At 42.0% G+C, this 13,974-nt stretch overlaps 1 protein-coding gene across 1 annotated transcript in view; it reads right to left on the bottom strand.

Moving 5' to 3' along the window:
• LOC307167269 (NACHT, LRR and PYD domains-containing protein 3-like) overlaps nucleotides 1–13,974 on the bottom strand; it is a gene marked incomplete at its 5' end in the record, with an annotated part of 78,719 nt that overhangs the window by 29,290 nt on the left and 35,455 nt on the right. Inside the window, 4 exons of the mRNA XM_079886255.1 lie at nucleotides 2,866–3,036; nucleotides 3,796–3,966; nucleotides 10,977–11,147; nucleotides 12,137–12,307. Of these exons, the coding sequence (XP_079742381.1) occupies nucleotides 2,866–3,036; nucleotides 3,796–3,966; nucleotides 10,977–11,147; nucleotides 12,137–12,307 (684 nt within the window). The remainder of the gene's footprint in view (nucleotides 1–2,865; nucleotides 3,037–3,795; nucleotides 3,967–10,976; nucleotides 11,148–12,136; nucleotides 12,308–13,974) is intronic.

Below are 13,974 nucleotides of genomic sequence, written 5' to 3'. Positions count from 1 at the left end.
GCCATGGTATGAAAGCAGGCTCCGGCTTGACCTGCTGCCACATATGCTTTGCCCACTAAATTAGATGTTGTTTTTAATGGCTTCGTGGGCAAAGCTAAGGCCTTCAGGGACGATGCTGAACCGGGAGACAGATAGCTCGCAAGCGTCTGTTCTGCCCAGGGCATCAACCCATAGCCATACTCTTTCAACCCCCTTATTTGAGAATATACATGAACTTTGGGGATGAAAAGACGGGATGAGTATGGCTTATTCCATGATCTAGACAGCTCGCTGTGAAGATCGGGAAAAAATGGAAGGCCTTGTGGTGGAGGTGAAATATTGGAAGATAAGAGCGCCTCTTTTCTCGGCTGGCCATTCAATAGCACTGGATCCCCCAGGTAAGGGAGGAGATAAGGTCCTCGGACCTGTCTCCAACCCCACTGAGAGATCCATTTGCGATCCCCAGGAATGCTTTCTCTGTGCTGCCTCAGCAGCAGCGGGTCCAGCACCCCGAGGTTCGCGAGCCTCGCCACTTTGCTCGAAAAGTGACAAGCGGGAGCGGAGCATGCGAAGCGATAGCTTCTCACAATGTTGACAATCAGCCCCCTCAAAGGCTGATACCGCATGCTTCACTCCCAAACACATCAGATAAAGCTTGTGTGTATCCCCACCCGTTAAATAACGCGGGCAGGGAGAAGCCAACTGCTTGAATAATTGTTTCGCCATAGTGAATGTGTGTAACGTGACAGACAACAGTAAATAAGACAGTATTTCGACATATCGCTTGCTGATTGCAACAGAAACTAATGCCGGTTGCACCGGGTGCGCTTTTATCTCTTCCTGGTCATGACGTCACCCGCCCGTGACGTTCATTCTTTCCATTGGACTAGTTGACATAGATGCTTCAGAGCAATCACGCTGGGGGTGTTCCCAAAGCGTCATCAACGCATTGTCTCGTTCCCTACTCAGGGAACTAGGGTTACAGTGGTAACCATGAGACGACTTCTACTTTCTAACCACGATTGAACCTGTGGTGAGCTGTTTTGGTGTCCATAATTCCTGGAAGAAAGTGAAATATACAGTGCAAAACATGAGCAACAGCATCACTGAGGTTGTGGGTGTCTCCAGTGCCCTGGACACAATTCAAAATATGGTTTAATTTTCAATGCAGTGTCCTATTCTGTTCTTTGATGGTTCGATATGAAAAATGCCAAAATGTTCGAGCTCATGCTTAATTGTTTCCCTTACTGTCCTCTAAAAAAAAAAAAAACGTATACTATTAACAAACTAATAAGACGGGTGACATAAAATACCCATATTATAACAAATAAATAAAATATATTTCGAAAGTGCCCTTTAAAACGAAAGCTCAGTTTGTGGTTCACTATTACAAAAACAATAAAACAAAGACAAAGTCACTTATATTAAACACTCTTTTTTTTTTTTTTTTTGTTAACAGAAGTTATCTTGCGCCTTTAATTGCCTCCGCTATCGTCCTGTCAATCATCTGTCTCATTCTCGCGGGTCGCGGCTATGATTACAGTTTCAGTAAATGATTTCACCATCATCGGTACCCACCCTCAGCCGATTGGCTTTACAGTAATTGCAATGACCATCCCGTGTCCAAAACGGAGCGTATACTGTTTAAAAGAAAAGTTCTGACTGCTGATTGAATTGGTCTGTATTGGACTCTCCCGCTCAGCGCTGTCTAGCGTAGCTTCACCACACAGATTTAACTCCGCAAAGCTAAATAAAACAGGCTGCTGGCAGACTAATATTTAATATTTCTGATGTAAATATTTCTGTGAAACGCGTTAAGTTGCACAGAAGAAAACCCAATCTAGCCCTGTACAGTTTAAGAAGCGGTAGCCATAGTAGAGGACTATTATTTTGTTGGACAGACCTGAGCGACGACTGATGACGTCACATGCTCAGATTTGCTTGACCAATCGGCGGAAGGGGGAGTCTCATGACCGCCCACATGTGGAAAATGAATTTTGAAGTCATTTATTCGTTTTTTGCCAGTGAACGAAAAAACGAAAAATCAATCCAAAATCTCGTTTTTTCGTTTTTTTGAAAAAAAAAAAAAAAAAACTTTGATCTTCAGAACAGTTTAGCAGTGAAAAAAGCCATTTTCTTGTTTCTGCTTTTTTCATTTCAAATTGGAAAACAAATTATCAAAACGTACACGGACCGAAATCCCTATGGGCATTATACTATCTGTCGCTGAATAAACAATAGATTGAAATGCTTTGATTTATTAAATGTTGTCTTTTGTTGGACAAGAGGTTCATAAATGCTTCTCATGTATGGAAAGATGTTTGATGTGTGTTGCTTTTTCAAATGCACATTAAAAGCGACTCAAACTCGCAGTGCTTTCAGATGGAGCAGTGTTTACTACTGATCAGAGCCGTACGTCACTGACAAGCTGCACATAATAAATAATCACAGCTTTTGCGATTTCATAATAGCGATAAGCAAAATCGATTTCATGTTAATTGTGATTAATCGTGCAGCTCTATTTGATATGTTCACCGACAGCCGATTAATGACCGTTGTGATCAAATTTCACCTTCGACGAGATTCTAACAGTGTCTGAAGATTTGACTCTCAGTCCTGCAGTGACTTCTCCTACAACAACCGTCACATTGTCTTCGTTTTTCAAGACAAGCCATGAGCAAAATAAACATTAGAGATTTCTGTAGCCACCATTTCAATCCCGCGTGTAACGCAGCTCACATCACCAAACGTGTCATTGATTGATGATGTAAAACTGTTCAATCATTTACAGCTCAATAATCTGAACTCACAGCAGCAGAAAGAGGCTGAACACTTCAAATATACTTTACATTGTGATTCATGTGTGAGAGTCAAATATGATCTTACTCTAATTTCTCCAGTTTACAGTGAGGATTCTGTAGTACATCAGACAGCAGATTCACTGATTTTCCTATTTTATTCCCAGACAGATTCAGTTCTCTCAGGTGTTCAGGGTTTGATCTCAGAGCTGAAGTCAGAGCAGCAAAACCTTCATCTGTGACGACACAATTACTCAACCTGTAGAGAACAATGACACACACTTCACTCTCTCAGTTCAGATCAGATCAGTTTAGCACTGAATCCATTATTAAAGAGAAAGTTCAAACTTAAAGCACAAATTAATATGTTTGATGGATCATTAGATTGAGATCTAAAATGTCACAAAACATGATCATACAACATCTAAAGTATCATTCAATCAGGAAAAATAATCTCTTATTTGCACTATATTAAAATTCAGTCTTGTGTTCAGTCTGCTTTATTAAATGAGACTATTCACTACATAGGTTAGTTTTACTATTACTTAGATCTGGACTATGTAATACAGTATATATGGAGTGTCAATTAGTGTGTGTGTGTGTGTGTGTGTGTGTGTGTGTGTGTGTGTGTGTGTGTGTGTGTGTGTGTGTGTGTGTGTGTGTGTGTGTGTGTGTGTGTTTGAATTTTACTAATTAAAATCAATACATTAGAAAGTGTCAGTGCAGAAAGATGAACATAATTAACAGTAAGAATGAATCCAGCATGTTCTTCATTTCTCAGTTCTGACTGTGTTGAGCTCGAGTCTGTTTAAAGTCAAGAGACTGAAATGTTGATTGTGTGTGAAAGTGTGTATTTCAGTGTGACTCTCAGTCCTGCAGTTTCATGTTATTGAGGATCAGCTCATGTGTTCAATCATTTACAGCTCAATAATCTGAACTCACAGCAGCAGAAAGAGACTGAACACTTCAAATCTACTTTACATTGTGATTCATGTGTGAGAGTCAAATATGATCTTACTCTAATTTCTCCAGTTTACATTGAGGATTCTGTAGTACATCAGACAGCAGATTCACTGAGTTTCCTATTTTATTCCCAGACAGATTCAGTTCTCTCAGGTGTTCAGGGTTTGATCTCAGAGCAGAAGTCAGAGCAGCAAAACCTTCATCTGTGACGCCACAATTACTCAACCTGTAGAGAACAATGACACACACTTCACTCTCAGTTCAGATCAGATCAGTTTAGCACTGAATCCATTATTAAAGAGAAAGTTCAAATTTAAAGCACAAATTAATATGTTTGATGGATCATTAGATTGAGATCTAAAATGTCACAAAACATGATCATAAAACATCTAAAGTATCATTCAATCAGGAAAAATAATCTCCTATTTGCACTATCTTAAAATTCAGTCTTGTGCAAAATCTGCTTTAATAAATGAGACTATTCACAACATAGGCTAGTTTTACTGTTAAGGCGAGACACTACAGGTGAATAGGGTACAATTTTTAACTAGCAGATATCACCATGAAACTTTCCCAGTTGATTACCTACATTAAGATGAGAATAAAAATATTACAACTTTTCTGTAATTTAATGTTTAAATATGCGAATTAGGCAATATCTAATTAAATATGCGCTAATTTGCATATATAAAAAAAAAAGAAATCTGAGTATTGGATTAAGCCAGGTTAAAAAAAAATTCACATTCACATATTAGATGGGGTAAAAATGACAGAGAGATTTATGGATATCTACTTTTGTTATCTGTAAATCAGAATATACTGTCAATAGCCTTAAAAAAAATATTTTCGCCATGTTTTTTGGAATAAAATGCTATATAAATCAGGCTAGGAATAATATATTTACAAATCCCTCTGTAAATGTCTTCATAATATAACTAGGTACAAGACTGGAAAGTTTGGTGTATATAGGTGATACTGAAGTGGAGATTTCGGACTTGGAGAATGAGAGAAAAGTCATTTTGAGAAAATGGCTTTAAAGATTTATCATCAGCCAATGAGATTGCGCATTCAGCCCTTTTACTTTCACGATTGGTTGCTGATAAAAAGGAAATGACCATATTTGGATCCAACAGCAGAAAGCTTTCCAGCGGTGCATATAATGACAGAGAGCAGACAGCGATCGCGGAGCAGCATGTTGATTAAGAACGCCAACTTTTGTTGAATTTATGAGAAATCTACAGACGCAAACAGACAAACTGTATTAAAATAAAGACATAAATGTGTATTTCGGACTTGTTTTCACCAAAAGTCTGAAAGAAGACATGTTATTGAAGACAAATATCGCAAAATCTCAAAATTGACCAGTAAAAAAAAAACTATTTTTGCCTCACCTTAAGCCGACTGCACACTGTGCGATTTTGGCCATGATTTAGCCGTCTGAGACAAATTTAGCAAATCCTAAAAGTTTCCTCTGATCTTAGGCCAAAACCTGAAGTGTTTGATCATTAGTTTGATATTAGGGCTGCACGACTGATCGAAAGAAACCACACGTGATCTGGTAAAAGCTGTGATTATTTTATGTGCAGTTTGTCAGTGAAGTACGGCTCTGTGATCGGTAGTAAATGCTGCTCGATTTGAAAGCCAGAGGGTGTCTCACACACACACACACACACACACACACACACACACACACACACACACACACATACACACTGTAGAAAGACCATGCAAAGGGAATACTTTATAAACCGAACTCTGTTTATTAGCCTCCTCATACAGCTCTCCATAATCAGTAGCCTAGCATGGTATCGACCGCCAGCCGGTTTTGCGCAGGCGCCGTATGGTAACAAGTATGGTGGCTACAGAGGCACATTAAACTACAAGCGAGCATTGGGTAAATGCTCTACATCCCCTTTCTTTAGCTTATAGTATCATCAACAACATATAACCATATTCAATTTGAACATCAGAACTTCAATGTTTAAACTGACTGAAACGTAGACATGATAACCAATGTATCCAAGGAAGGCATGACTTTTTTTTATTTTTTTTATTACAATGTCGTCATACCGAACATTAAGTGGTCCATTCATAGTCCAATATTCAGTCTTTGTATTTGGGGTTTGGTCTGACTGTACGACCAAAACGTGTTGTGTAGGGGCTCTTACCAGCGTGGGCAGGCGAAGTAGCTACGGGTACCTGGACTGGCGGTGGTACAGTGTCCGTGGGATCCCATTGTTCCTCCCCGTAGATGGGAGGTGTTTCACCGGCAGCTGGGTTGAGGGGCTGTAGGTCGACGCAGTCAGGCTGATTTGGAGATCGCTCGGCGACAGGCAAAAGGTGTCTGCGGTTTCTCCTGTAGTCTTTGCCTCCAGACTGGATGATGTAAGACCGTGGCTCCTCACAGATCTTTCTTACTGTCCCCATACGATCATACCCCCGGGGGGTCTGCATCCGGACCACTTCGCCTTCCAGCAGTGGTTAAAGAGGGCGGCTGGATTTGTCATAGCTCAGCTTCTGGGAGAGGCTCTTCTTCTGGAGCTGGGCTGCGACTTGTTGGGTGTTGAGGGATGCTGGCTGCAATAACTGTCTGCTGACTGGGAGGGTAGTACGAGTCTGCCTTGACATTAGTCTTTGTGCAGGTGAGCCAAGCTGTGCATTGCGAGGGATGTTCCTCGTGTTTAGAAGGTTGAGGAACACGTCAGTACCATCCCTTTTCGACTTCTCCATCAGTTGCTTGGCACTTTGCACTGCTCTTTCAGCCAAGCCGTTGCACTGTGGGAACTCAGGACTGCTGGTTACATGCTTGAAGTCCCACTGTGTAGCAAAATCTCTGAATTTCTGGCTAGTGTACTGTCTGGCATTATCTGAGATGAGAAGATGTGGGGAGCCATGCACAGAAAAGTGTCTTTTCAGTTTTGTGAGGACTGTTGTAGAAGTGATGTCCTTGAGAAGGTCAATCTCGTACCAGCCAGAATATGAGTCTACAAGCACCTGAAAATGCTTGCCATCCCATTCGAAGATGTCAGTTGCTACTGTAGACCATGGTAGGTCCGGAACTGGTTGTGACTGTAGTGGTTCTCTCTGCTGATGGGGCTTCTGACTCTTGCAAACAGAGCATGAGAGTACTGCTCTGTCAATGTCACTGCTCATAGTGGGCCAGAACACTATGTCCCGGGCTCTGCGTTTGGTGGACTCCGCTCCTGGATGTCCTCTGTGCACGATGTCTGTGTAGGCTTTCTGCAGTGACCGGGGAACGACAAGTCTGTGACCTTTCATGACGACGCCCTCCTCGATGGTGAGCTCATCTCTGAATGGGAAAAAAGAACTGATGGATGGTGGAGCGTTATGCTGTTTGACAGGCCATCCGTGTTTGATGACAGATGAGAGGGTTTGCAGTAGTCCGTCTTCTGCTGTGTGCCTCTTTAGTTCATCTAAGCGGCTGGATGAGACTCGGCTGACTGACATGACCTCAAAGTCGTTCAGCTCGTTTACATGTTGAAGTGTGGATGCTCTAGGTGCGCGTGACAGGGTATCGGCCAGGTACATGTGTTTACCTTTTTTGTAGACCAGGTCGATGTTGTATTTTTGGAGCTGCAGCATCATGCGTTGCAGTCGTGCAGGCGCTGAGAAGATGGGCTTTCTGATGATGGTGATCAGAGGTTGATGGTCGGTCTCTATGGTGACAGGCTTCCCGTAGATATAGTCATTGAAACGCGCACACGCAAACACAACTGACAGGAGTTCTTTCTCGATTTGGGCGTAGCGTGTTTCGATCTCAGTCATTGTCCTTGATGCGTAGGCTATTGGTCTGCCCCCTTGTAAACATGCTGCTCCCAGTCCGTGTTGGGAAGCGTCACACGTGAGTGTGACTGGTTGGTCAACATCGTAGTATGACAGGACAGGCGGACTGGAGATGCATCTTCTCAATGTGTCGTATGCATCTTGGTGTTGCTTCAGCCAGCACCACGCTGTGTCTTTGCGTGTCAGCTGATTGAGAGGGGCAGTTAACTCACTGAGGTTTGGTACGAACTTTCCCAGGTAATTTACCATGCCTAGAAATCGTTGTAGAGCTGCCACATCTCCGGGAACAGGCATTTCAGTGATTGCAGTGGTCTTGTCAGGATCTGCTTTCAGGCCTTCGCTGGTGAACACATGACCGACATAAGTTACCTCTGTCAGCCGGAACTTGCACTTGAGGGGGTTGAGTCTCAGATTGACTTTGCGCGCACGGTCAAGCACTCTCTTTAGGTTTGCATCGTGCTCCGCTTCCGTGCAGCCTCCGACGATTATGTCGTCGACGATGATGGCACAGGGGTACCCCACGAATATCTGTTCCATTGCGTGCTGGAATACTTCGCTGGCTGAGTTTATTCCGAATGGCATTCTTAGGAACCTGTAGCGTCCAAAAGGTGTGCTAAATGTGGTCAACAGAGATGACTTACTGTCCAGGGATATCTGCCAAAATGAGCTTTTGGCGTCAAGTACTGAAAACAGTGTTGCATTAGCCATCTGTGATGCAACCTCTTCAACCGTGCGCATCGGATGGTGGGGGCGCTTTAAGGCTGTGTTTAGATCTTTGGGGTCAATGCAGATCCTTATGTCCTTTGTTTGCTTCTTGTTTGTTGCTACCATGGATGACACCCATTCAGTTGGCTCTGACACGGGAGTGATGACACCCAGGTCTGCCATTCTCTCTAGCTCCGCTTTCACTCTGTCTTGCATGGCTACAGGGATGCGGCGTGTTGGGCGGACGACGGGCTGCACGTCAGGGTCTATTTTCATAGAATATGTCACCGGTAGCTTGTCAAGTTCATCCTTGAATAGATCTGCATACTCTGTGAAGATCTTGTGTGGCAGGTTGATATCTGTGTTCACACTGAGTTGGTGAACATCCTTGCTCAGTGTCACTAACTTCATGCGTAGGCATGCTAGTAGGCCTAGTAGTGGCTGGACATTCCTCTCCACGATGTAGAACTGTAGTTTGTATTGCTGACCTGCAAGCTGACATTGCAGGACGACTGAGCCCAAAGTGCTGATCATGTTTCCCCCATATGCGACAAGGTTGGTGATTATTGAGCGGTCAATCGGTTCCCCGCTCTCCACATGTTTGAAAGCATCATAGGATAGAACATTGCACTGTCCACCTGTGTCGACTTTCATCTCCACAGCTTTGCCATTGATGTGCACAGTGGCGAACGCTACATTTTTCTCATATACATTTGAGTCTATTGTGTCCACGACAACTGGTGTTATTCCATCAATACAGAATGAGTCATCTTCAGCAGTGCTGCCCGTGGCCTGGTTCAGTTCGAGGTGGTGGACAGACTCCCTGGAGCTTTGCATCCTAGAGTATCTCTGCACTGACCTGCAGCATTTCTTGTAGTGGTTCCATTTTTTACATGCATGGCATTGTTGACCAGAAGCTGGACAACTTTCTCTCTTGGCATCATGGCTGCCACCACAATTATTACAGTTGACAATGGGCTGTTCATTTCTCCCTGTCTGTGTCCTCTGTCGTGGCCCAAAGCTCTGCTTCCTCCCACATTTGTACTGCAGACTGTCAACACTAGGAGGAGCGTGCGACGATGACAATACCCTGGTGTGATGTTCTGTTTGCTCATAAATTTGACACAGTGAGATAGCTTTAGCTATAGTTAGCTCACTATCACGCAGCATTATTTTTCTTAGATTATCATCAGTTATGCCACAGACCAGTCTGTCACGGATGAGCTCGTCTTGCAGTGTTCCGAAGTTAAAGCTCTTTGCTTTTATCCTTAGATCTGTGACATATGATTCGAATGGCTCACCTTGGTTTTGGAACCGTGTATTGAACTTGTGTCTCTCCACTATAATGTTTATTCGGGGACTGCAGATCGCCCGGAATTTCCTCTTCAAACATTCGGGGTTCTCTTTTGACTCAGCCGGAGTGATGATGGGTCCCGGTGCGTCGTCAACGTCGGGTCCTCTCACCGCGGGCGCGTAGACGAACGACCTCTCCCTTTCAATGGCCTCCGATCCTGCGAGATTGAGGAGAATGTAGGCTTGTGTGCGGGCCGGCTTGTCAGAGTGTGCCGCCGCGATAAAAATGTCATATTCCTGTTCGAACACTCGCCAATTCTCCGCGATGTTCTCATCAAAGACGAGGGGGTCCGGTCTGCGAAATCCGTCCGACATGACGCACTGTATGTCCGTTGGCAGGATAGCCGGTAGCAACGTTAGAAGCTGGTTACTGTCCTTATTCGACCGGCAAGTAGTCGTGCGCTCCGTGATGAATGAACTGCACGATCAAAAGTGTCCGTGTTCACTTCTGACACCATGTAGAAAGACCATGCAAAGGGAATACTTTATAAACCGAACTCTGTTTATTAGCCTCCTCATACAGCTCTCCATAATCAGTAGCCTAGCATGGTATTGACCGCCAGCCGGTTTTGCGGTTATGGTGGCTACAGAGGCACATTAAACTACAAGCGAGCATTGGGTAAATGCTCTACACACTCTAAATATGCCTCACCACAGAAGAACGATAACACACATCATTCCAGGAAATCCCCATTGGCATTATACTGTCTGTAGCTGAATAAACAGAAGATTGAAATGCTTTGATTTATTAATGTTGTCTTTTGTTGGACAAGAGGTTCATAAATGCTTCTCATGTTTGGGAAGATGTTTGATGAGTGTTGCTTTTTCAAATGTACATTAAAAGCGACTCAAACCTGCAGTGCTTTCAGATGGAGCAGCGTTTACTACTGATCAGAGCCGTACGTCACTGACAAACTGCACAAAATAAATAATCACAGCTTTTGCGATTTCATAATAGTGATAAGCAAAATCAATTTCATGTTAATTGTGATTAATCGTGCAGCTCTATTTGATATGTTCACTGACAGCCGATTAATGACCGTTGTGATCAAATTTTACCTCCGACGAGATTCTGACAGCGTCTGAAGATTTGACTCTCAGTCCTGCAGTGACTTCTCCTACAACAACCGTCACATTGTCTTCGTTTTTCAAGACAAGCCATGAGCAAAATAAACTTTAGAGATTTCTGTAGCCACCATTTCAATCCCGCGTGTAACGCAGCTCACATCACCAAACGTGACATTGATTGATGATGTAAAACGTGTTCAATCATTTACAGCTCAATAATCTGAACTCACAGCAGCAGAAAGAGGCTGAACACTTCAAATAGACTTTACATTGTGATTCATGTGTGAAAGTCAAATATGATCTTACTCTAATTTCTCCAGTTTACAGTGAGGATTCTGTAGTACATCAGACAGCAGATTCACTGATTTTCCTATTTTATTCCATGACAGATCCAGTTTTCTCAGGTGTTCAGGGTTTGATCTCAGAGCTGAAGTCAGAGCAGCAAAACCTTCATCTGTGACGCCACAATAACTCAACCTGTAGAGAACAATGACACACACTTCACTCTCTCAGTTTCAGATCAGATCAGTTTAGCACTGAATCCATTAATAAAGAGAAAGTTCAAACTTAAAGCTCAAATTAATATGTTTGATGGATCATTAGATTGAGATCTAAAATGTCACAAAACATGATCATAAAACATCTAAAGTATCATTCAATCAGGAAAAATAATCTCTTATTTGCACTATATTAAAAGTCAGTCTTGTGCAATATCTGCTTTAATAAAAGAGACTATTCACAACATAGATTAGTTTTACTGTTAAGCCGACTGCACACTGTGCGATTTTGGCCACGATTTGGCCGTCTGAGACATATTTAGCAAATCCTAAAAGTTTCCTCTGATCTTAGGCCAAAACCTGAAGTGTTTGATCGTTAGTTTGTCTTTTTGTTTGGAAAGATGTTTGATGTGTTTCTTTTTCAAATGCACATTAAAAGCGACTCAAACTCACAGTGCTTTCAGATGGAGCAGCGTTTACTACTGATCAGAGCCGTACGTCACTGACAAGCTGCACATAATAAATAATCTCAGCTTTTGCGATTTCATAATAGCGATAAGCAAAATCGATTTCATGTTAATTGTGATTAATCGTGCAGCTCTATTTGATACGTTCACCGACAGCCGATTAATGACCGTTGCGATCAAATTTTACCTCAGACGAGATTCTGACAGTGTCTGAAGATTTGACTCTCAGTCCTGCAGTGACTTCTCCTACGACAACCGTCACATTGTCTTTGTTTTTCAAGACAAGCCATGAGCAAAATAAACATTAGAGATTTCTGTAGCCACCATTTCAATCCCGCGTGTAACGCAGCTCACATCACCAAATGTGTCATTGATTGATGATGTAAAATGTGTTCAATCATTTACAGCTCAATAATCTGAACTCACAGCAGCAGAAAGAGGCTGAACACTTCAAATATACTTTACATTGTGATTCATGTGTGAGAGTCAAATATGATCATACTCTAATTTCTCCAGTTTACAGTGAGGATTCTGTAGTACATCAGACAGCAGATTCACTGATTTTCCTATTTGATTAAATGACAGACTCAGTTTTCTCAGGTGTTCAGGGTTTGATCTCAGAGCTGAAGTCAGAGCAGCAAAACCTTCATCTGTGACGCCACAAGAATTCAACCTGTAGAGAACAATGACACACACTTCACTCTCTCAGTTCAGATCAGGGGCCTCATTTATAAAGCTTGCGTAAGCACAAAACGGGGCTGAAAACATGCGTACGCCAGTTCCTGCGCAAAAGGTGAGATTTATAAAGAAAAACTTGATGGGAAAATTTGCGCACATGCATGCAAACTCTGACCCATGCGTACAAACGTTTTGGAGATGGAGCACTTTGGCGACACCAATGGTGAGCTGGAGTTAAATGTATTTTTGGTCACTTTTATACAGAAAATCTAAAGAAAATTATACAGAAAGATTTTACAAATACAATTTCAATCACCAAGCCTGTCACTTGAAGCAAATATCCATTCCTTCTTAAATGTCCACGGCAGCGAGCGTGTTGAGCCGTTTAGTGAAACTGACGCAAATAACAGTTTAAATAAATAAAATACTTCTGATATAAACATTTATATTAAATATGCCATTCAAATTAATGGAGTTAAACACTTAAACATGAAATCATTAATGAAGTTACAACATTTTTTTAAATTCAATCATTAGAAATATTTGTTGTGGATGCGATGTTTTTGAACACTTTTCCTGTGGCGTACTTTAATGTTTTAACCACAGAGATAATTGCTTATCATGATAATACCAGATTGTCTGAGAAAATAGTTTCGTGCAAATAATGCCCAAGGCCTATCTGTTTCCATTAAAAATATAAATCAATTAAAAATACAATTCGGCAAGTGGAAAAGATTGAGAAAAACTTTCTCTGAAATGTATTTTACACTATTTGATTTATGTAGGCTATTCAAAAACAAGGCAAGGATAGACAACTACTTGATTTGTATTAATGTAATGTTTCTTGTACCGTTTATATCATTTGCATATGATTATTCATCCACGTGATAACGTTTAAGTTATCACGTGGATGAATAATCATATGCAAATGATATGTAGATGAGGATCTGCATAGTAAAACTAGGCGTTGTAAGCTCCATATATGGTTATTTCGGGTGGAGACGCATGTACGCACAATCTTCCGCTGACTGGGATTTATAAATTGAATTCGCCTTTGGCTAAGCCACACCCTAGAATGTAGATTGACCAATCATAGCGCAGCCAAGAACGAGCTCCGACAGAGGTCCGACACTTTTTCACAGCGCTCCATTGACTTTAACGCAGGCGTCTCATATTTTTGGTCTCGGCAGGCTATTACCGTCGTAGTTTTATCAGAGATATGGTTAAACGTTGTGCCTGGGGCATTTGTAACACAGATACGCGTTTCCCAGAGAGGTTGGGGGGGGGGGGGGGGTCCGTTTTTTCCCCTTACCAAAACCGAAGTCAAATCCTGACAAGTGTCGTCTTTGGATTAAACTGTGTGTGTGGACGTCCTCACAGTCAGCTAAACCCCTCAAGGATCAACAAGCACACTTTTGTGTGCTCTAAGGTAAATTTTGCTTTTAACCTTACTGTGAAGTTATACTAGTTAGACAGTTTTATGCTGTTTTAGGTTATGATTTCGGTTCTCTAATGTTACCCTAATTAATGAAGAATCAAGGTACTAGCAAGCAAGCTTAGCGATAGTTTAGTTATCACGTAAATCAGGATTGTAGACTATGTTTTGACTAGCGGCTGGATGTTAGCTAACTTTGTTATTCAAGATACAAACACCTAACGTTA

Source organism: Squalius cephalus, assembly GCF_949319135.1.
Source record: "Squalius cephalus genome assembly, chromosome: 11".
In the NCBI taxonomy this organism is placed as follows: domain Eukaryota; kingdom Metazoa; phylum Chordata; class Actinopteri; order Cypriniformes; family Leuciscidae; genus Squalius; species Squalius cephalus.
Note: the sequence above shows the minus strand (reverse complement) of the source record. Positions and strands in the feature narration are given on the sequence as shown.